This window comes from Rhincodon typus, unplaced genomic scaffold (genome assembly GCF_021869965.1).
Source record: "Rhincodon typus isolate 14 unplaced genomic scaffold, sRhiTyp1.1 hic_rhity00001030, whole genome shotgun sequence".
In the NCBI taxonomy this organism is placed as follows: domain Eukaryota; kingdom Metazoa; phylum Chordata; class Chondrichthyes; order Orectolobiformes; family Rhincodontidae; genus Rhincodon; species Rhincodon typus.
Window position 1 is genome coordinate 5,243 of NW_025966668.1, and position 24,713 is coordinate 29,955.

Genomic DNA, 24,713 nt, shown 5'->3' on the forward strand with positions numbered 1-24,713 from the left:
GCTACACCTGCCCCTACACCTCCCCCCTCACCCCCATCCCAGGCCCCAAGAAGACTTTCCACATCAAGCAGATGTTCACCTGCACATCTGCTAATGTGGTATACTGCATCCGCTGTTCCCGTTGTGACCTCCTCTACATCAGGGAAACCAAGCGGAGGCTTGGGGACCACTTTGCAGAACACCTACGCTCGGTTCGCACTAAACAACTGCACCTCCCAGTCGCGAACCATTTCAACTCCCCGTCCCATACCGCAGACGACATATCCATCCTGGGCCTCCTGCAGTGCCACAACGATGCTACCCAAACATCATAGCATACCTTTCTGGAAAAAAGCGTTTCATCCAATAAATTTAGCAACTCATATTCCGCTTGGGAACCCTGCAGCCCAATGGGATCAATGTGGACTTCACAAGCTTCAAAATCTCCCCTCCCCCTACCACATCCCAAAACCAGCCCAGCTCGTCCCCGACACCCTAACCTGTCCTTCCTCCCACCTATCCCCTCCTCCCACCTCAAGCCCCACCCCCATTTCCTACCTACTAACCTCATCCCGCCCCCTTGACCTGTCTGTCCTCCCTGGACTGACCTATCTCCTCCCTACCTACACTCACCTCTACTGGCTCCATCCCCGCCTCTTTGACCTGTCTGTCTCCTCTCCACCTATCTTCTCCTCTATCCGCCTCCCCCCTCTCTCCCTATTTATTTCAGAACCCCCTTCCACTCCCCCATTTCTGAAGGGTCTCGGCCCAAAACGTCAGCCTTCCTGCTCCTCGGCCTGCTGTGTTCATCCAGCTCTACACCTTGTTATCTCAGATTCTCCAGCATCTGCAGTTCCTGCTATCTAGGAAGGAGATGTGGTGGATTCTGAAATCCGAAAAATTTCCCTCTTTCCAAAATATTAGCAAACAGCAGAGAATGGAGAGAAATTATGGGAATGTTCATGGATCAGAGCGTGCTTTCCATGAAACACTGTTCTTCTTGAGTCAGTAATTGGTGCAAAATTTATTTCTCAATGGTATTTAATGATTTTAATGTAGCAACATTCCTCTGTGCAGACATACAGACTTAAAGATTAGATAAATACCCAGTTGACCTCTCCCAAAAATCCCAACTGAGTAAAAATACATACAAGATGCATTTAATTGTTTCAGTTTTGAACTATTTATTTCAGCAAAAGTTCATAAAATAAAGCTTCATCTCCCCCCCCAACCCCATTCTTAAATGGGAAGCCAACCAGTAGAAATCTATATAAACTTCAAACATCATAGCATACCTTTCTGGAAAAAAGCATTTCATCCAATAAATTTAGCAACTTTCAGCTACAAATATTTTATCCAGAATAATCATCAGTAATAAATATAAAACTTTTCACTGTTGCTCATACAATAAAGGGATCATCAATAAAAAGCTGGAATGATGCATGGAAAAACACTTGCTTTGCTTTCCTGAGTGAGATGAGGCTCATTTTTCCTTATGCCTCTTCAAATACTGTAGTGACCATAACATTAATTCTGAAATTTTTCAATAATCTGCTATTAATTAACTTTTTGGTAGTTAATTTTTCACTATGAAATATAACAGTGTGACACATTACAATGCACTTGGTAGCAACAGCTAGTTTACACATCACACAATTTAACAAAATCACTCAAAGATTAAAAAGTGCGTACCTCAAGAGGTGCTCAGCTTAATTGTACCTGCAAGATTGTCAATAACTTGAACTCATTAACAAATTTCATGAAATTGACAGTCTATGTTGTTCTTTGAGTAGATTATCCTGTGATTTATCACAAAAAAAATTAATTTAGAATTATTTATTTCATAATACAAGGTTTTTGTGAAAATACATTAATTGTTACTTTAGAACTTTTTGGCATTAACTATAGTCAGAATGAAACAGATTAAGACTGGAAAATTTAATTTTACACCACACAGAAATTAATCCTCCAATGGTAAATACATGAACATCCTACTGGTATAAAAACAGTAAGTGCTGGTGAAACTCAGCAGGTCTGGCAGCATCTGTGAAAAGCAAAACAGTTAACGTTGAGTCCAATGTGACTCTTTGGAATTCTGAAGAGTCTCACTGGACTCAAAATATTTAAAGTTTGTTTCTTGTTACATAGACGCTGCCAGACCTGTTGAGAGTTTCACTAGCACTTACTGCTTTTATTTAAGATCTCAAGTACCTGCAAGTCTTTTGCTTTTGCTTTTATTTAAAAAAGCCTTGATGAATTCCTTTTGCCACTTGGTATCCTCCAACTTCAGGATGTACTTTGTCATAGTAGACGTAGGAAAGTTGCTTCCATCCAGCAATCACAAAGTCCAGAAGTAGCTAAGCCACTCAAGCCCTGTTCTGACAACTGGGGAGATTATAGTCTTGTAATTACTCCCAAAGAACCCCATTTGCTGTTTATCTTCAGTAATCTAAAAGCCAGAGTGCTGCTTTGAACATGTTGATGTGTTTATGAAACTGCATGTATTAGCAGCAGCAATAACAAAGGTACAATGAAAAATGTTAAAGGAATAAACTCATGCTACTTGCTGTGCTCCAAAGGGAAAATTGAAAACCTCTTAATTCAAATGTATATACACTTTGAATAGTTCCTTCCATAATGAAGCACTATTTCAATTACTGCTTTGTGGATGTCACTAAATAAATTATCCATATTTATGCCATCAAACACCAGGCAGCCAGAAACAATCTGATGACATATTTATACTGAAAGTGGATCCATCCTGAATTTCAGTCACATAATGTTTTTAATCAGTTCCTATTTACAAGTTAAAAATCTATTCAAAAATCACAGATCCACAGCATAAGCTCATATCTTGCAATTAATTCCAAGTGCTACCTCATAGGCTTAATGCAAATTACAGTCTATTTTTTGAAGTTCAAGGTAAGTGATGTTTTTGGATCTTGTAAAAGCCGTTTCACCTTCTCATGAAATTGCTCTCTGTAATGGTTGAATTCCATGATGCTGGATGGTTCCTCCTTGAACCAGAATTGATCAAACTCATACATTAGGTAACCTAAAACAAGATAGAAACTATTGTTCATGAAAACTGACTGCATTACTCAATGCTTCTTTTCCATTCTGTACACTAACTGAAACAGAGAACACTATGTTCTCAAATAACATTTCTAACCACTCGTCCATAGTAGTCTGCCCATAAATATGTACAATCCTGTTTTGCACTGGTAATATGCATTCAGCATTTGAAATAAGCAAATTAAAAGTTCAGAAAATATGCAAACATCAAAAGAAAATTTAAGTATTAATTCAAGATATATCACTGGGGGGGGGGGGGGGGGGGGAAAAAAAAAGCTCAATTTTAATCCAGCCATCAGATTACTTCAACACCTGACAGAACTGCACAGCACAGGTACAGACCTTTCAGTCCACACTGTTGTGTCGAACATGGGGCTAAATTAAACTAATCACTTCTGCCTGCCCTTGGTTCATATCCCTCCATTCCTTGCATATTCATGTGCTTATCTAAAAGTGCCTTAAACACCCCTTTTCATATCTGCCTCCAACACCGCACCTGGCTACGCGTTTCAGACTCTTAACACTCATATCTTGCCACTGTGGTATAGCTCATTTTGTATTTATACGTGCTTATGATGTAATAACAAGTCTCTAGGCACTACATACTGACTTACACTGTAAAATATCATGAGTAAACAATGTCTTAAATCACTAAAGGATTGGTATAATTTTTGGAATGTGGATAAATCAAACCATATATACAGTAATCTCTGATCTAATAGCATCAAAATAGTTGCAGCAATGATATTGGAATAATATTCTGGAAGAATTAACTTACATCTATTTTAAATATAAGAAATAATGTAAAACAAAATTGCCCATGAATTTGAGTTAAGAATGCATTAACTACCACCAAATGATAATTTTTACAAATGCTGCAGACGTTATACAATAGATTAAAAAAATCTAGTAAATCAGCAGCAATACTCACCACAGCTAAATGATAGAAAACTAAATCAGCAGAGAAAAAAAACTCTCATTTATGACAAAGTTAAAGTTAGAGAGTATTCTGTAATACGCTCACATTACTTCTGCTGTTTTTTGATGCTAAAATATGCTAACTTTAGCGATAATAAACAAATCAAGAATGGCATATGGGCTGAAGGCAAGTCCTTCAGCATAAAACACACCTGGATCTTACATGGAGACTTTTTCTTCACTTCTTGAAATGCGTCCATCACAGAAAAGACCAAATTTTTTGCTTATTCCTAACTGCCCTCGATAACGTAAAAATGAAACACTTTCATGAAATGCTGCAGTCCATGTGGTGTAGATATATGCAAGATGCTTTGCTTTCTTCTGCAGCAGATTGGTATAGTTGAATGGCTTGTTATGCCTTTTCAAATGATTGTTGCTGTGAATCTAGAGTCACATGTGACTGCTTATTAATGGGAAATTTCCTCCTCTCAGACTTCCATGAATCGGATGGGTTTTTAAATCTGGTAATTTCTTGATCAAATTAGTATTTTATTCCAGATTTTTTAACAAATCAAATTGAATTCAAATTGGCCTCACTGCTGTGATGCGGTTTAAACTGACGTCTTCAAAACATTGGCTGAACCTCTGGATTACATGTCTAGTAACATTACCAACAGCAACCCGTCAACTTATTGCAATAATAGATTCTAAAAAAATGATAAGGCATACATTATGTACAAACTATCCAAGTTTAGTCAAGCAAATCTGCATTTTGACATAAAACAACTTCATGCAAAATGTGAGCCACATGAGCCACAGAAAGACATTTTCAATCAGATCTGGTAAAATAACCATGTAAAACGCTGCATTTCTCAAGAAAATAGAAAGAAAGAACAGAATCTGTAGATTGAACCTTCTTCAAATTTAGTCTCCTAAAAGTGGTCAAAAATAAGAATCAAAAGCCTTCTGAAAAATGCATGATGGCAATTAAGTCTATCGCATTCATTGTCTTTATTAGGATTTCAGTTTGCAATCTCCATGCAGTAAATTACTGATCTCAGCTATGCGATTTTATAAGAATGATCCAGATCAGGATCAGTGAGTTAACTATTTTGCTAATGGAGAAAGACTATAAGTCTAACCTCAGATGTATAAGCTGATTATAATGACATAGGGTCAGAACGTGTAAATTACAAAGAATTGGGAAACACAAATATTCAGTTCTTCATCTGCCACTAAAGTTTGTAGTCAGCATGACCCATTTGACAAATGCTCTGAGAGTCTAAAAGTGAAATGCTTGTAGTCAGATACATTATATGGACAGAGACATGTCTCAACAGTCAGTCATGATACGTTACATTACTATACACGTTACCTGTCAGATACATTACTATTGCTAGAAATTAACTACTTTTATATCATTAGATTAACAGGGTATTATTTAATTTCCAATAGTTCACACCCAATTGGAGATGCAACATTATTTTCATAGATATCAATCACAGTAACACTGCAAACAAAACATATTCTAGTGAGAAATAAGCATTAAACTGTGGAGGGCAACAGTCTAAAGTACTTACAATAAAACTGATGAAAATGTTGCAACTGTGGAACTCCAGGAACCAGGTTATAAAAATGACTCTTTAGTAAGCCACTCTTCATCATACTGTAAGCCATTTCAGTAAGATTTATTCCAACTATAGCATAGGAATATCTGGAACCACAAAATATCATAGCTTTAGCTGTCAAATCAATTTAAATGTTTGTACTATTTTCTAAAGCTTTTTAAGAAAAATATTCTTAATTTTCAACATTTACTGCAGTGCGATATGCAACAACACAAATCATTTTCTGCATATAGTTAGACTAAATAAGGCTAACTGTTAAAAGATCTTTGATGCTCTGATGGAAAGTGATCACCCTGAACCCTTTAACTCTGCTTCTCTATCCACACGTGGCTGCTATACTGCTGACCACTTCAGTCTTTTTGGTTTTATTTTATGTTATAGAAGGAGATTTTTAATCTTATTTCATTAGTACACTTGCTTTTTTTTCAAAAAGGGTCCTTGTATCAAAGCTGAGTAGCTCTGTTTACACGCTGGCTGATAACAAAATTGACTTTAAATTATTTTGAGTTCTAGCAAAACAGGTTGAATTGCTTTTGTGGTCTATGGAACTAAACAATTAAATCAGAATAAAGCTAAATAACGTGATTTTATCCTGGCAGGTTTCCAAGTTGAATGATATATTTACAAGAAAAGTAAATTTCTCTTTCTTCAAAAGTATAGAAAGAAGTCTTCTGATCTGGGTCAGAACCCAGAATTCTAAACCAGACTGGACAAAATGTTATCCTCTTAGCTTTTCAGGATCCATTTCAACAAATAGTCTAGTAAACTATTGAGGTAGCCTTGGAGTTAACTGACACAGAAATCATGTCCCTTTTTATGGCAATAATGGCTCGTATTCCACAGTTGAAGGTCCCAAAGCCACTTTTACTATTAAAGAGAAAACGTAATGGTGGGCAGGGGTCTAGTGGGCCCAGTGGTACTTGTGGGATTAGGGGCAGGGTGTTAAGTAAGTGGGTGACAGAGTAGATGGATCACATGTTGAGAGTGGTCAGGCATTCAATGTGAAGGGTGAGCTGTCAGGTGTTCAACGATGGGGAGGCGAGTCTGGTGTTCAAGAAGGATCGAGGAAAGTGATCAAGGGGAAAACTGTGGTAAGTCAGGGGACTCATTTTCATAGTTAGTCAAGCATAGGAGCAGGTTTTAATTCCTCTAATTTAAATGAAGGTGGAACCCTTTGAAGTTTCTGACTCCAATTATAGTTGGGGAAATTTTCACAGGGTCCCAGACACCGAGTGATTACGTCGGCAATTACAGAGACCTTTAGATCTGGGCCATAGTGTCCAACCTGGGCTCTCACTTAAGAACATACCAAAAACATTTCATAAAAATCATATCCATTGTAAAAATTAGGGTGTTAGTGCAATTTCTTCCAAAAGCTTTCGTTCACTTAAAATTTTGCAAGTAGTCAATGCTGCTAGTTTTCATTTTAGATTCTACTCAGATAGAATTTCCAAATGAATTTGAAAATGAGATTTTAAATAGGTCTCAAAAAGGTGCTATCACGCTTAAATCATGTTAACACATTTTTGGTAGGCTTTTCCTTGTAAAATGAATGAGATGGCATAAAAACTACATGCTTTCACTTACCCAATTTTGGGATGATTTGAATGCGAAAGAGTCTGGCGAGCTATTTTGGTGTAATGCTCCCCAAAGAACCTAAACATTTTAATGACACAAGTTAAAAAAAAAACACACCTGCCATTAAGAATTAAAATTTGAGTTTTGTATTTCTTCCTTCTATGACACAGCACCTTATACATCAGAAGAGTTAGCACACGGAGAAGTCCCACTGTAAACTATTTTTGCCATCAGAACAAATCACATGAAATTTGGCTTTCCCACATTTATGAAATGCAATGAATGTAGCAGACATTTCAAAAATGGCCAAGCAGGAGGATAAATAATTCTTAAAAATAAGAATTCTACCCCTTGCATCTCAGGAAGAAAGCATCTACCTTTCTAACAAAGGTCTCCTTAAATTCAGGGCAAGTTTCAGTTGAAGTACTCCTCCAACAAAAAAAATTATTTATTAGCAAAAGATCAATAAGTGTACTGTAAATTTATATATCAATTAACTCAAAGAACAATAATATTTTAGAATCACATACCATAATTTAATAATGTCTGTCTTCATGTGGTGCAGGTATCACACCTTCCAAAATCCCAGGATTAAAACAGTAGTCAGTAGGATTGCAGGACCAATGGGAAAGCCAGTATCATATCCCCATTTTAGCCCCACCCACAGTCTTAATTCTTGTTGTATTCAAGATGTTATCATTGTGACAATAATGACTGTTTAAACTACAGAAAAATTGAGGGTTTTAAACAGAAATGATTCTAAGGCATAACTTAAAAAAAAACAAAATCAGTGATCAGGTGGCTGGTGAAGCAGATAGACTGATATCAGTCCTCCTGTACATAGAGTTGCAAGATCTACTTTGCAAACTAATCTTTTCAATACATAGAACACAAATCACAGAACAACATGTTAAGATGGAAGGGACTACTTAACCTGTGGTTTTTTTGGGGGAAAAAAAGTGCTATTTATATCCTATACAAAGACTTACACTAGGTTGTGTAACCCCAGCATTCCCATGCCTCTGAAGTCAGTTTTAGGATCATCACCTTGGAACCCAATGTCACCCCACTGTTTGGTGATTCTTGACTCCAAGTTTACATTGGGCATCATCAACTGCCACAACTAAAAATTATGAAAGAAATAAACAAATAGCAAATGAGACAATACACTAAACAATGAAAGTATAACTGGAACAGTCCTTCACACAAACTGTAATTATTAAAAGGAAAAATGGAAGGGTTTAAATAGATTAGTTTGTGTTTTATAGCTGATTAGTTATGGATGACAACAGAACAGTTGCAGAGAGACATATTTGTTCAACCACATCATCAGGCACAGCAAGTTTTGTTCAACTTGTTAACATCCAGGTCTTTTTTTAAAAAAAGAAATTGCCACTTTTCATCCAAGAGGAAGTCAAGTTACTTCATACTCACTGGTGCGGGGAAAAAAAAATTGCGAAAATATGAATGACACGTACCTTTAAGAATATATTCCCAACGTAAATGAGCCATGTTTCACTTAAAACGGGTTTCAAATAGAGTGCTTAATATTAGTAACTACTAAAAGTTTTGGATAATGATTCCACCCTTCACTTTGCACCCATTGAAATAATTTCAATGCTCACAATGTTATCTTTACACACAAAATGGTCCCCTCACAATCACTGTTACATTTTGCTTCTTATCAGCAACATTGGAGAGAAGTAGGTAATTCACAATGACAGACCACCACTTCAAGATTCCTCGGTTAACCCCAAAAGTTGTTGAGAGACTCAAGGGGTTATGACAACAAACATTGCAAGTTCTCCACTGAAAATCCTCTTAAAAGATCAATGCCACTCATCTTCCCAAAATAAATTTTTAAGTATTGCAGTCTAGTAAGGCAAGGTTCCCTGAGTAAATAGTGAGATTGAAAATTCAATAAACATACCTTTAATAGCAGATCTTCATGTTGCTTGTTTGAAGAGTCAAATGGTTGCTTCCGTAGGTATTCTACATCAGCAAAAAGTTTTTTAAAGCCAGAGACTTGAAGCAAGCAAATCTGTAAATTTAACTTGAAGCTACAAAAATAAAAACACATCCATAAAAGGAATCTGTTAGCCTTTTTAAAATGCTTTTAACACAAGACCTTGTGTCTCAGTGCTCCAACTAATTTCACAAAGGAATTCAAGGAGAAACAAATCAGTTGCACTGGTATTTTTGATAGTAAGCTTGAATTTGTGGAGTTTTTGATGGCAAATTCACTTTTCATCTGTGAGCCTGACCGCAATGTCAGGATTAATCACAAGTGCAGGTTAACAATGGAAAGACTAAAGTTGCACTCTTGTCATTCACTACTGTTGGAGGCTATGCAGGGAGCCTGCCCACCCTATGCCCAAAACAATTGGCAATAGTGAAATCAATTGATCTGAAAAACTTGCCTGCTCTCTTCTTCTCGAAGAAGTTAAGCTTTGTTCAGCGACTTGTAACTAGGTTTTTAACAGTGGTATGAGTAGTAAGTATGGTTGAACAACCTGGCTATGAAAAATATGTGGAACACTGCTAGAAGTTGAGATTATTTCTAGCTTCTCACAACTCAATGCTTTTCTGATTTATCTTCAGATCTTTCTAAAGTTAATGTTTTAAAACAATTAAAAAAAAAAGTTGTTTTATATTTCAGCTTCTATCTTCATATTTCATGTGTATACCAAATTTTACTTTTCTCAGTAAAATCTTTCAAAAGTGATTTGATTTTAGCTGTAATTTCCTGCTTGGCTGTCTGCAAGAAACCTTCAGTATGACTGGTTGCTTGGACTGTTTGATGACATCACTGCAGCTTTGATGCTGAGAATCCTTAATAAGTGCTACAAACAATTGCAGGTTAACAGGGATAACATTCTCGCCACAGAAATCATTAGATGTCAGAGACTCTTCAAAGAGAACGTCAAGTATCCATACATGGCCCTGTATTATTCTAGCAAATCTGGGCTCCACTACTGCAAGGCCAGTGCATTGTTCCTTAGATGTAATACCAGAACTAAACTGAATACTAGAGGTGGAATCTAACCAAAACTAGGCATAACTCTAACACAGTTTCTATTCTATTGGATTCAATTTCCACAAGATAAAAAGTTAACACCATATTTCCTTTTATAGTCATATTTTGGGATTGTCCAGCAGCTTAATGATTTATGCATAGGGACACCAAAAATTTTTTATTCTTCCACAGTTTATAGCTTTTCACCATTTAGAATACCGAGACTCAAATTTTAGGTTCAAACTGGATGACTTCATGTTTCCATATATTAAATTCCACATCTAAAGTTTTGTCCAATCACAATCTACCAACGTCATATTGCAACTTTCTCTCCCATCTATACCGCTTACCATGACAACTGACTCAGTGCCAGCAAACTTGCAATACTTCGGGCTGCCTTCATTTTACAAACAATAAAAAGCTGAAACTTCTGGGAGACTAACAATTGGAATTGTTGTTGGACTAGTAATCCAGGGACCCAGGTAATACTCTAAGGATTGGGTTACTGCAGCAGATGGTGGAATTTGAATTTAAAAATCTGGAATTAAAAGTCTAATGATTGTCATTAAAAAAAATTAATCTGGTTCACTTATGTTTTTAGGGAAGGAAATCTGCTGGCCTTACCTAGAGTCATATAGCATTGAAACAAAGCCCTTCGGCTCAACTCATCCATGCCAACCAGATTTCCTAAACTGAATTAGTCCCGTTTACCTGTGTGGGCCCATATCCCTCTGAACCTTTCCTATGTTGAGTGGATGGTCCATTTTGATTTCAGAGTCAAGGGTGCCAGTCTTCAACTAATTTGATTCACTCTGTGATATCAAGAAATAGTTTAAGGTAGTGGATGCAGCAGGGGTTATGGGCCCTGACAACTTTCGAACAATAGTACTGAAAACTTGTGATCCAGAGCTTGCCACAGCCCTAGACAAACTATTCTAGTACAGCTACTATACTGGCATCTAGCCGTCAATATGGAAAATTGCCCAGATATGTCCTGTATGCAAAAGGCACGGCAAATTAAGCCTTACAGCACCTATCTACTTTCAGTCATCTGTCAATTGATGGAAGGGATTATAATAGTGCGATGAAGCAGCACTTGCTAATCCGAAACCTGTTCACTGATGCTCAGTTTGCATTCTACAAGGGCTACTCAACTCCTGACCTCATACCATCGTTAGTTCAAACATGGACAAAAGAGCTGAACTCCACAGGGGAAGTGAGAATGATTGCCCTTAACATCAAGGCTGCATGTGATCAAGCATGGCATCAAAAAGCCCCAGCAAGGCTCGAGTCAACGGGAATCAGGGGACTCTACTGGTTGAAGTCATATCTAGCACAAAAGATAATGGTTGCGGCTGTTGGAGGTCATTCATTTCCAGAGTATCTCCATAGGAATTCCTTAGGGTAATGCCCTTAAACACATTGACCTGTTTCATCAAGGTGCAGAGCTGGATGAACATAGCAGGCCAAGCAGCATCATAGGAGCAGAAAGGCTGACATTTCGGGCCTAGACCCTTCATCAGAAATCGGGGAGGGGAAGGGGGTTCTGAAATAAATAGGGAGAGAGGGGGAGGCGGATAGAAGATGGATAGAGGAGAGGATAGGTGGAGAGGAAACAGACAGGTCGAAGAGGCGGGGATGGAGCCAGTAAAGGTGAGTGTAGGTGGGGAGTTAGGGAGGGGATAGTTTAGTCCAGGGAGGACGGACGGACAGGTCAAGGGGGCAGGATGAGGTTAGTAGGTAGGAGATGGGGGTGGGGCTTGAGGTGGGAGGAGGGGATAGGTGGGAGGAAGAACAGGTTAGGGAGGCGGGGACGAGCTGGATTGGTTTTGGGATGCGGTAGGGGGAGGGGAGATTTTGAAGCTTGTGAAATCCACATTGATACCATTGGGCTGCAGGGTTCCCATGCGGAATAGGAGTTGCTGCTCCTGCAATCTTCAGGTGGCATCATTGTGGCACTGCAGGAGGCCCAGGATGGACAAGTCGTCTGAGGAATGGGAGGGGGGAGTTGAAATGGTTCGCGACTGGGAGGTGCAGTTGTTTATTGCAAACCAAGCATAGGTGTTCTGCAAAGCGGTCCCCGAGCCTCCGCTTTGTTTCCCTGATGTAGAGGAGGCCACAATGGGTACAGCGGATGCATTGGCAGATGTGCTCTCCTTCCTGGACCTCTCTGTCTCCATCTCGGGCAACCACCTAGAAACCGATATCCATTTCAAGTCCACCGACTCCCACAGCTACCTAGAATACACCTCCTCTCACCCACCTTCCTGCAAAAATGCCATCTCCTGTTCCCAATTCCTTCGCCTTTGCCGCATCTGCTCCCAGGATGAGGCATTCCACTCCCGTTAATTTCAGTTGTCCTCGATTTTCAAGGACCGTAACTTCCCCCCCTCAGTGGTCAAGAACACCCACAACCGTGTCTCCCACATTTCCCGCAACTCATCCCTCACACCCCGTCCACGCAATAAGAACCAAAAAAGAATCCCCCTCGTCCTCACGTACCACCCCACCAACCTCCAGATCCAACGCATCATCCTCCAACACTTCCGCCATCTGCAATCCGATCCCACCACCAAAGACATCTTTCCCTCCCCACCCTTATCTGCTTTCCGGAGGGACCACTATCTCAGTGACTCCCTTGTCCGCTCCACACTCCCCTCCAGCCCCACCACACCCGGCACTTTTCCCTGCAACCGCAGGAAATGCTACACCTGTCCCCATACCTCCTCCCTCACCCCCATCCCAGGCCCCAAGAAGACTTTCCACATCAAGCAGATGTTCACCTGCACATCTGCCAATGTGGTATACTGCATCCGCTGTACCCATTGTGGCCTCCTATACATCGGGGAAACCAAGCGGAGGCTCAGGGACCGCTTTGCAGAACACCTACGCTCGGTTTGCAATAAACAACTGCACCTCCCAGTCGCGAACCATTTCAACTCCCCCTCCCATTCCTCAGACAACATGTCCATCCTGGGCCTCCTGCAGTGCCATAACCATGTTACCCGAAGGTCGCAGGAACAGCAACTCATATTCCACTTGGGAACCCTGCAGCCCAATGGTATCAATGTGGATTTCACAAGCTTCAAAATCTCCCCTCCCCCGACTGCAACCCAAAACCAGTCCAGTTCGTCCCCGCCCCCCTAACCTGTTCTTCCTCCCACCTATCGCCTCCTCCCACCGCAAGCCACACCCCCATCTCCTACCTACTAACCTCATCCTGCCCGTCCTCCCTGGACTGACCTATCCCCTCCCTAACTCCCCACCTACACTCACCTTTACTGGCTCCATCCCCGCCTCTTCGACCTGTCTGTTTCCTCTCCACCTATCCATCTTCTATCCGCCTCCCCCTCTCTCCCTATTTATTTCAGAACCCCCTTCCCCTCCCCGATTTCTGATGAAGGGTCTAGGCCCGAAACGTCAGCCTTTCTGCTCCTATGATGCTGCTTGGCCTGCTGTGTTCATCCAGCTCTGCACCTTGTTGTCTCGGATTCTCCAGCATCTGCAGTTCCTACTATCTCTGATTCAACTATATCTGTTTCATCAATTATCTTTCGTAAGGTTAGAAGTGGGGATGTTCGCTGATGCCTGCAATGTTTAGTATCATTCAGGACTTCTCATACTGAAGCAGTGCATGTCCAACAGCAGCAAACCTGGACAATATGCAGGTTTAAGCTGACAAGTGGCAAGTGTCAAGCAATGATCACCACCAACATGAATGAATCAAACCATCACCCTTCGACATTCAATAGTATTACCATTTCTGAATTTCCAAGTACAAATATTCTGAGGGTTATTACCATTGACTAGAACCTAAATTGAACTAAGCATATTAATACTGTGGCCTGGAGAGCAGGTCAGAGTCTAGGAATCCTGCAAATACCTCACCCCCTGATTCCCCAAAGGCTGTGCACTATCTGTAAGGCACAAGTCAGGATGAGAGCAGTTCTATCAACATTTAAGAAGCTTGACACCATTCAGAACAAAAACAAAAACTGCTTGAAAACATCAACATGTCTGGCAACCTCTGTGGTCAGAAATCGGAGTTAACAATTCAGGTCCAGTGACACTACTTCAGAACTGATGGTAGCTAGGAAAAGGATGGTTTTGATATAGAAGATGGGAAGGGGGGCTTGGTTGAAGAGTAAAAGATAGATGGAGAGAGAACCCAAAAAAGAAAAACAGTTGGACAGACAAAGGAGTGGTTAAAGGTCAGTCTTGGGAATGAAAAGCTGCTAATGGGGCTACGAGTGGCTGACAATGGGTACTGTGTGGTGGCAGCTCATGTGATGACAAGATCTGGTGGTATGTGGGGGTGGGGAAAGCTTGGGGGAAAGGTTAACTCTGAATGTTAACTGATTTCTCTCCACAGGTATTACCAGACCTCCTGAGATTCTCCAGCAATTTCTGTTTTTGTTTCAGATTGAGCATCTACAGTTCTTTCAGTTTTTTGTCTACCATTCAGAACAAAGCAGCCTGCTTGATTGGCACCACATCCATAAGCATTCACTCTGACAATGATGCATAGTAGCAGCACTATGTACCATCTACAACATTCAATGCAGAAAGGCTCCTCTGACAGCACTTTGCAAACCCATGATCATTCACGTCTAGCAGAACAAGAGCAGCAGATTAACGGAAACCCCACAACCTTCAAGCTCCCATCCAAGCCAATCACCACACGGACTTGGAAACGTACTGCCATTCGTTCACTGTCACAGTGCCAAAATTCTGGAGTTCTCTCCTTAACAGGACTGTGGGCATACCTAACCGAAATAGACTACAGTGGTTCAAGACGACAGGCTCATCACCACCATCTCAATTAGGGATGAGCCATAAATGCTGGCCAAGCAAGCAAAGCCCACATGCCCTGAATGAATGAAAATATCTTGCCAATATGAGTACAAACCTACTAACCTTATTCTCTGCATATTACTTTATAGATAATGCCTTATGTCAAATGGTTAACTCTTATAGTAAACATTCTTAACTCTGTTAACAGTTTCTGTTGTGAAATTTTTCCAAATGGATTCTGAAAATTCATACAAGCAACATCCACAGATTTTTCCTCATCTGCCATGTTATCCTCAAAGAAAAAAGTGCAACTACTTTTGTTAGTCAGGACTTTCCCTTTATGGGTCCACATTGTACTAATCAAATAGAGCCATACTTGCCTATCTGCTTGGTCACTCTGTCCCTAATTACAGGTTCTAGTCACTTTCCCACAACATATGTTGAACTAATAAGACCTATAATTTCATGATGACTCATCCTACAATTGTATTGCTGTGGATAAGTCTGTGAATCTCTTGTAAAAGCTAGTTAGGTTAACAACTCAGCATAGTTAATGTATACTCCAAGCAACCGACTTACCTTGACGCTTTCTCCTCCCCTATCATATACTATAGGCAGGATGATCCCCAAGAGCTGGTGCTCTTTGGTCTCCAAACACCTAACAATGAAGACAGTTCCCAGATGGCACAGTAACCATCATGTTTAGTTGCATTAAATTTACTCCAGATTTAAAATAAAGTCTGGTTGAATATACCAGAGCTCGTTAACCAGCTATTATGCAGTTATCGCACTAATCTTTAATTCATATTTAAATGATGCGGTATGGCCAAGCACTGGTATTAAAACATCTGAAGTTGAAATGGTGGCAAAACTCTTCAGAAAGCAACTTAGTTCAAGTTTTACATAGTTAAAAAGAATCAGGGTCATTGCTATTTCTGACTTAAGAATGCCAGAGTTTGTTCAGAATGAGGTTTTCTTCAGAATTGGTTTTGTAAGAAAGGTCTGGAGTATCAAAGTTTATTTTATTCTAATTCAGGCTTCATGCTGAAATAGCAAAATTTTAGGTCTGGGGAAATGACAGGAACACTACAATTGGTCTTGTTGCCTGTAGAGAAAGGAGATTGGACAAATTTTCATTGCTATCCAGTAACATATGTGGCATTAGGATGTCAGATAATCTGCTTTGTAATGTTCTCATGACCAAATGACCTACTTTCAGTCACCATCTATGTTCACTTAATGAACAGTCCCTTGGGTAAGATGTGGACAGCAACCATGGGATCATACTCTAAATAACCAATTTTACAAAAAGAGGAGAAAAATAGAGAGAAGAATGCAATAAAGATTTCAGAGTAAGTGCAACAAGTGCTTTGTTCCTAAGCTACATGCTTGCATCCCTGCTTTGTGATAAATTAGTCATCTATAGTGAGGGCAATACAATGCAGCAATTAAGAGAAGCTAACAGAGAAACAATATTACCACTTCTAATTCTCAGTTGGTGAAAAATATGCACACTATGAAGAAATTGTTGGGAAGGTCAGCAGGTGAGGCAGTACCAGCGAGGTGAGAAACAGTGTTAATGTTTTACTCAAAAGGTCACTATCCTGAAACATTAACGTTTTCTCTCCACAAATGCTGCCTGACTTGAGTACTTCTGGCATTTTCCATTTATATTTCAAGATTTCCAGCACCTGCCTAACAATTTCTGAACATTCACACATACAAAGATCCAGCAGAAACATTGAAGAGTTTAAAGGGACAATAAAATTAAGAAAAAAAAACAATATTTCATGCTGATTTAAGAATATAATTCAAGCTTACTGTGGATTTTTCTGAATGGAAATCTTTTTTATCTCCATAATATCCTGAACTCTGTTCTCCATGTTTTCCACACTGCTAGCCACTGATGTTTTTAAAACCTAAATGAGAAACAATTTGTGGAAACAAATTAGTCAGCACTAAACTATTAGAATAAACATTGTTAATGTCTTTGGGAAATAAGCATTCAGAATGTTAAATGTCAATGTTGGTGCAAATTAAAATGTGCTACTACATCTTTTCTCCTTTTCAGTTGTTCATTTCTCTGACAAAGTGGCAATTGTATAACCCAATAGAAAGATATTCCCCACAGGGCAGAAGTATCAGCAAGTATAAACCTGCAAAGTAAAATTTACTCAAGTATGTTGCTCCCTGCTTTACTTTACTTATGATTAAACACTGTCCTACATCAGGAATACTCTAACCTCAGTGTCTAGACTGCCAAATGTTTCTAAGGAATTAGGATTACATATATTGTTGAGAAAACTTTTTTTCCCTGAAATGTTATTTATTGTATAACTTTATGAACTTTACCATTGTGATCCTAAATGAGGGTAATACTGGACAAGTCAGATCGCAGAGTAAAACATGATTTGACATACTAAGTTTTAATTTTACAGTTTCATTGCAGTGGTGTTCAGTCACTGAACATATTCACGTAGTAAAGAACAGGAGTTTATTGCGCGAAATAAAATATAGCAAACAAATAAATTTTGAAAGATCTTAACATAAACAGCAAAAGAATTGACCCTTTTCCCAGCAATATCCTTGACAAACACACTCACTGAATATTACTCTTAACTATAATTTCTTAAGTTGCAAGCATTCCTTTTGGTGACTTTCTACACATTCAGATGTGATTATCTCTGTACAGTCTCATCCAAAGATACACAGACAGTGGCTATTTCACTTACTTTTCTAAATTAAAATTTAAGAACAATGCTGTATGTTTAACCTGCTAAAACAGTTTTAAGGTTTGCTTTGACAGCCATTGACTAAAATGACCTTCTGCTGGTATGAAGTGGTTCTTCTCAATTTAAATCTGATTGTAGTCCTGGTCTGCCTTTTTGTATATCACTAAAGGTCAACTTTGCAAAAAATTTACTAACTAACTCTACAGATAATTTAACTACTCAAAAATGACTTTGACCTCTTAAGACAAATCACCTTCACAGAACTAAAATCAAAAACACATTTGCCTCAACTTTAAAACCCATTTTTTTTTAAAACGACAGTATAACACATGGGATCCAGTACTCGAGATGAAGCCAATTTTTTTCGCCCCTATCCCTCCCACTAGAATCATACAGCATAGAAACAGGCCCCTTTGGCCCAGCACGTCTGCCAACAAACAAACACCAAACCACACTAATCCCATTTCCCCTGCACCTTGGTCCATAGCTTACTTTGTCCAGGCATTTTAACTGCTCATCCAGATGCATCTTCAATGTTGTGGGAGTACTTGTCTTTGCTGCCCTCTCAGCCAGTGCTTTCCATGTTTCTACCACCCTCAGTGGAAAAAACATTTCCTCAGATCTCCTCTAAACCACTTGCTCCTTACCTTAAGCTTATGCCTTCTAGTCTTAGGCACATCTGCCATGGGGAAAAGATTCTCATGATTTACCCCATCCATGCTATAATTTATCTCAATCAGATACCTCCTCAGCCTCCTCTGCTCCAGGAGAAACAAACTCAGCCTATTCATTCTCTCCTCATTATGGAGACTATCCATCTCAGGCAACATCCCTTCTGTACCCTCTCCACTGCAATCACATCATTCCAATAGTGTAGTGACCAGAAATGTACACACTATTCCATCTGGCCTACTCACTGTTCTAAAAAGTTGTAACAAGCCTTCCCTGCTACTATATTTCATGCCCCAGCTAATGAAGGTGAGCATCCTGTTTGCCTTCTTCACTATACTGTCTATCTTTGTGGAGACCTTCAGGGATCTATGGACTTGTACACTACGGTCCCTTTGTTCCTCAGTAGTCCCTAGGGACCTACCATTTATTGTATATATCCAACCCTTATTAGACCTTCTAAAATGCATCACCTCACATTTATCAGATTAAATTCCATCTACCACTGCTCTGTGAAATTTACCAGCTGATCAATATCAGACTCTATCCTGAGACCATTCTCCTCACTATCAACAACACCACCAATTTTTGTATCATCTGCAAACCTACTAGTTATACCTTCAACGTTTACATCCAAGTCATTAATGTACATAAACAGCAAGGGTCCCAGCACCAATCTCTGATGCACCACAGGTCACAAGCTTCCTATTACAAAAACAATCCTGCACCGTCACCCTTTGTAGCCCATTTCAAATGGCAATTTTGCATCCTGTTTGTCAACTTGCCTTGGATCCCACGAACTATTACCTTTTGAAGCAGCCTACCGTTTGCAACCTTGTCAAAGCCTTATTGAGACCCATGTAAACCAAATCAACTGCCTACCCTCATATTTAGTTACCTTTTCCAAAAAAAAAAGCTCAACTAAATTAGTTGGACAAGATCTCCCTCTAACAAATCCATGCTGACTATCCCAGATCAATTCCTGCCTTTCCAAGGATTGATAAATCCCGAGCCTCAAATTGTTTTCAGTAATTTCCCTACTAATGACATCAGACTAACTGGTCTAATTCTCCTCTACATTGCGGTCTCCTCTACATTGGGGAAACGAAGCCTAGACTTGGCGACCGCTTTGCAGAACATCTACGTTCTGCTCGCAAAAAAGACCCTGAACTACCTGTTGCCTGCCACTTCAATGCACCACCCTGCTCCCTGGCCAACATCTCTGTCTCCGGCTTGCTACAGTGTTCCAGTGAAGCCCAACGCAAGCAGGAGGAACAACACCTCATTTTCCACTTGGGGACCCTACAGCCCTCCGGACTCAATATTGAGTTCAATAATTTTAGGGCCTAAACTCTCCCAGGTCCCAGCCCCCCACCCCACACACCAGGCCTCATTACCACATAGCCTGCCACTACACACCCCCTGTTGTTAGTCACTAACAGTCCCCACTAACAACTATTCACCCTCCCAGCCTGATCGTTAGCAACTCCTTTGTCTGTCCAACTGTCTCTCTCTCTCTTTGGGCTCTATCTTATCGTTTACTCCCTACCCCACCCACCTCCCTATTTTCTGCATACAAACTGACGTTTTCCCAGCCACCATCAGTTCTGAGGAAGGGTCACCGACCTGAAACGTTAACTCTGTTTTCTCCTCCACAGATGCTGCCAGACCTGCTGAGCTTTTCCAGCAACTTTGTTTTTGTAACTGGTCTAATTACTTGGCCTATCTCTGCTGCTCTTCTTGAGCAAAGGAACCATATTAGCAATCTTCCAGTCATCCGGCACTTCACCAGTGATCAGCGAAGTATTAAATATCTCCATCAGGGGCCGGGCAATTTCCCCCCTTGCCTCCTATAGCAGCCTGGGATACATCTCATCATGCCTGGGGATTTTTGCACTAGTACGCCCAATAAAAGATCTAATAGTTCCTCTTTATTAATCTTTACATGTTCTAGAACCTCACCAACCCAACCGAAATCTCCAGCTACAATACCTTTCTCCTTTGTGAATACAGATGAGAAACATTCATTTAAGATCTCACCTACATCCTCTGGCTCCACACACAGGTTGCCCCTTTGGTTTATGATAGGCATCACTCTTTCTCTGGATATCCTTTTGCTCTTAATATACTTATAAAAGCTTACACTGATTGAAGTAGTATCTACAGTATTTTATTGTACTGGATTACTTAGAGCTTTATTTCTTCCCTATCATTGGTTTCTTGCTTCTTCTAGCAATTTCCTACTTCGGGCTAAATAACTTGCAGATTGGTCTCCTCAGTATCATACAGTTATGTAGATCTTTAAGTGGATTTCTTTAACGAAGCACAGTTGTCTTCATGCTGAAGCGTGTACTTCTCATACAGCAGCTGAAGCTCAGATCACACTTTACCAGCAGTATTTCAGTTACCACATTCCAGCGTGAAGACAAATTTCACAAAGTTTAGCTTTTGACATTGAACGGAGACATATGGTGGAATGAAACAGGGGAGCTAGAACACGAGAAAATTCTTAGTAGATCAGATAACTATAAAGGGAAAATCAATGTTCTCGTGATTCAGGCCCAGTACCTCAGTAATCAAGAATAATATTGACCTAATTTATCAAGCAGAAAAAGACAAAAAAGTGAATCTTACTTACTTCGTTTCTGGATGATTTCAAAGAATATTCTATTTGAAAGAAATGATAAATTTAGCTTTTAGCTTAAATAATTTTCAGTAAGTTAGAAAAGATTTTCAGGAAATATGTTTAAATCAAGTATGAATGGCAAACAAGTATATTAAGATAGATACAAAACTTGCACAGGTTAACAATTGTTTTAGTTGTTATAACTGTTTATAAATGTAATAATTGTTTTTAAAGATTAAAATATTTTTCATCTGCAAGTTATCTTTTAACAATATTAACTATAAATGTAGTTCTATGCATTATATGAAAAGAAACTGGATGAAGCAACTATGGACCAATCTTGAATTCATACCAGATAAAATTCTACAATTAGTAATAACAAGATTGTGGAATAACTAATGAGAAATGTTAACGTAAGGTTGTCATCAAAAGAACTTGAGCGTGCACAAAATGAAGTGAAAATAATCTTACAGCTCTAATAATCATACATACACTCTAGTCAAATTAAACTTAGCACACAACTTGCAGTTCTGGAATCCACAATTAAAAAAGGTACAGAAAAAAAATGCACTAAGATGAAAAGGTTAGAGAATGATCTGGGGCTTTTCCCTAGGATAGGAGAGTTTAAAACTAGAGGGCATATTTTTAAGATAAGAGGAGAAAGATTTAAAAGGGACCTAAGGGGCAACTTCTTCGCAGAGGTTGGTTCATACGTAGAATGAATTGCCAAAGAAAGGCATAGATGCAGGTACAGTTACAACATTTAAAAGACATTTTGACAGGTACATTAATAGAAAAGGTTTAGAGGGATATGGACCAAATGTAAGCAAATGGGACTAGTTTAGTTTGGGAAACTTGGTTAGCATAGAAGAGGTTGGACCAAAGGGTCTGGTTCTGTGCTGTATGATTCTATGACTCTATAAAAATTAAGAGGAAATATTATAGGGTTTTTCCAAAACAAAGATTTGGTAATAAAAGGATGAAGCAAATGAATGTTCCTGGATGCCAATCCTAAGCATGGAACACTGATACCATAATACAATAAAAAAGTGTGCTTTAAGTGCAGTAGTTAATACTCTACTTATAATTCAGGAATAGCTTTCCCCACTGCTCACCTATTTTCATTGTTCGCTCTGCTCCTTGAACAGTATTGGCACAAATACGTTGTAGTTCACATCTTCCAGTAATCTTTCTTAAAATCCACTTCATCCAAGACCTCAGAAGAGTGCTGTACAGGTAACTCCAAATTAAACTAATCATATTCTGGTGAGGAAAACAAAAAGATGTTCTCACTAAATGTGATTCATAGCCGAATAGCTAACCTGCTTTGAGTTTTAAGACCCTTCCAAGTCAAAACCATCCAGACCTATCTGAAAGTCAATTCTGCATTTCATTAAAAGTTCTCTCTCAGTTACTGCACCTCAATGAAACTGAGTACAGATGGTACGTTGGATATGAACTCAAACCATAGATGTAAGAGGATAAAGTGCTTGGAATGTCAACCAATTGTCTTAATAATTTTCACACTTAATACTTCCATTCCCCACTGCAAAAATGCTTTTTATTAAAAAAAAAGGATGGAGTAACTAAAATTTACCATCACAACCATACAGCAAAATAGATATTGCTTAATTTGAAGATGGTCTATGCTGGTTTCCAATAATACCAACAAATTTAAAGCAGCTCCTTTAAGGGCAACAGATCTCCACAAAACTAGTGAAACCATTCAAATCTCAGACTCTGTCACTGATGCTGTAAACAGTAAGGTAATAGAGGGAACAGAAAGATGGTACAAAAAATTGTTGTTCTACAAAATAATTTTGATAAACTGCATATAATACCTTTTTTTGTTCCAACTTGTCCATTCACTAAAATTAGTTTTGTTACTCAAGTAGCCATTGTAAATCAGAATGCATTCCCACTCTCAACTGCTCAAGTGGCACTGTAAAATACATTCGTTTGTTAGAGAAGGCCATTTCTGATCAACTCTGTAGTTTTACCACTCAACTGCCTTTCATTTACTATTTTTCTGTCTGTCTTTGGAAATAGTTCACCCCAAGTCACTTACAACTGCACTTTAAAATGCTTAACTGGCCAGCCTCCATTCACTATTGTTATGATCCTGGAGGAATCTGCCAAATTTATTTTATGATCTGCTAAAGACCAATAACTGTTTTCTAAAAAGTAGGCAAAATTTGAGATCCCAGACACGGAGGAAGAGAATAAAGCCAGAAGGGTTCACCATTTTTTGAACAAACTAAATAAACTTCATGGTTTAAAGTTAGAACGGTTACACAACACACAATATATACAATATATATACTTAACATCCAGAACTAACATGAAGTAAGTAAAGGCAGACAGACGGTTGTCAAAGCACATCAAACTGCAAATGTGGTCAAGACAGTTTCCACATATTTCTCAGCAACACCTAAACATCAGTGGCAGAGTCACCAAATCTCACTAAAGTATTATCTCATTTACAAGAGATTCCAATTCTTCACTTTCAAAGTTCTGACTTTAAATCTCCCTCAAAAGCCATTCTATCACAGAGTGCTTCACCAACCGCTCACAACTAGGTGGTTCAAACTCTTCTACTGGATATCTTGAGATTGTATTACAGCATCAATACTAGCTCTTTCCTAGATAGGTAGCTTCACTAAGCTAACAATACCCCTGGGTTCTCTCAGCTGCATGAAGCAAATAGCGCTTGTGGTGTCCTTGACTCCACTCTCACAATAACTTCCATAGACTTCTCCTGCCCTAATTGCCTGGAACCTAACAGTAACACTCATGCTGCCTAAAGCCACTTTGTTACTTCAACACTCTCCCAGAAAAAGCATCCAGGTAAACTGAAACCTAAAATATGTTACGTCCACCCATCTCCATGAAACATAGCTTGTTCTGAGCTAATAGGTGCTTCAGCCTTACAGAATGCATCCTAGTTAATTTAACTTTACCTCCCAAAACAATCAGATTCTGATTCCATTTGCTAAGGTAAAGTCACCATAGTCCTACAGGATTGTAGGGCTGCTCTCTCAGAGATGACTGGTAGTGCGTTTAACCTGAGGTCACCACACCTCAGGTTAGAGGACAGGTTGAGAAGCAGACTGCTTCACAGTAATTTCAGACAGTGCAGGAATTGAACCACATTATTGAGAACTGGCTTGTGATGCAGGATGATGTCCTGCCATCTGAGCTAACCAACCCCAATGATCCCATTAAACAAACACAGGTAACCTAAAAGTAAAATTACTTCAACCTTTCAAATATACCAGACTTTAATGCTCCTCAATTCCATTTCACAAAATGCACTATTACCCAAAACTAAAAAATTCCAAGAACCATAAACTAGATATTCATAACACTATGTACTTCTGCAACTACTGAACTGTTCAATCTCACACTCGCATAAAAACAAAGTACTGCAGATACTGGAAATCTGAAATAAAAACAAAATGTTGGAGAAACTTAGCAGGTCTGACAGCATCTGTGGAGAGAGAAACAAAATTAACATTTTGAGTCTGATGAGACTTTTTTTTAAAACTGTTTGGAAAATTATCACCAATCAAATCTGTATCAGAGATAGTAGGAACTGCAGATGCTGGAGAATCTGAGATAACAAAAGCGTAGAGCTGGATGAACACAGCGGGCCAAGCAGCATCAGAGGAGCAGGAAGGCTGACTTTTCGGGCCTAG

General features: G+C 39.2%; 1 protein-coding gene across 2 annotated transcripts in view; it reads right to left on the reverse strand.

Annotated features, from left to right (window-relative positions):
* Positions 1-1,138: 1,138 nt before the first annotated feature.
* elmod2 (ELMO/CED-12 domain containing 2) overlaps positions 1,139-24,713 on the reverse strand; it is a 25,643-nt gene continuing 2,068 nt past the window's right edge. For both annotated transcript variants that reach the window (XM_048592334.1, XM_048592335.1), the window contains exons 2-9: positions 22,131-22,278; positions 21,028-21,056; positions 16,810-16,907; positions 9,109-9,238; positions 8,168-8,301; positions 7,188-7,256; positions 5,553-5,686; positions 1,139-3,034 (exon numbers count right to left, since the gene is read on the reverse strand). In XM_048592334.1, the coding sequence (XP_048448291.1) occupies positions 2,883-3,034; positions 5,553-5,686; positions 7,188-7,256; positions 8,168-8,301; positions 9,109-9,238; positions 16,810-16,907; positions 21,028-21,056; positions 22,131-22,275 (891 nt within the window). In that variant the 5' untranslated portion in view covers positions 22,276-22,278 and the 3' untranslated portion in view covers positions 1,139-2,882. The remainder of the gene's footprint in view (positions 3,035-5,552; positions 5,687-7,187; positions 7,257-8,167; positions 8,302-9,108; positions 9,239-16,809; positions 16,908-21,027; positions 21,057-22,130; positions 22,279-24,713) is intronic.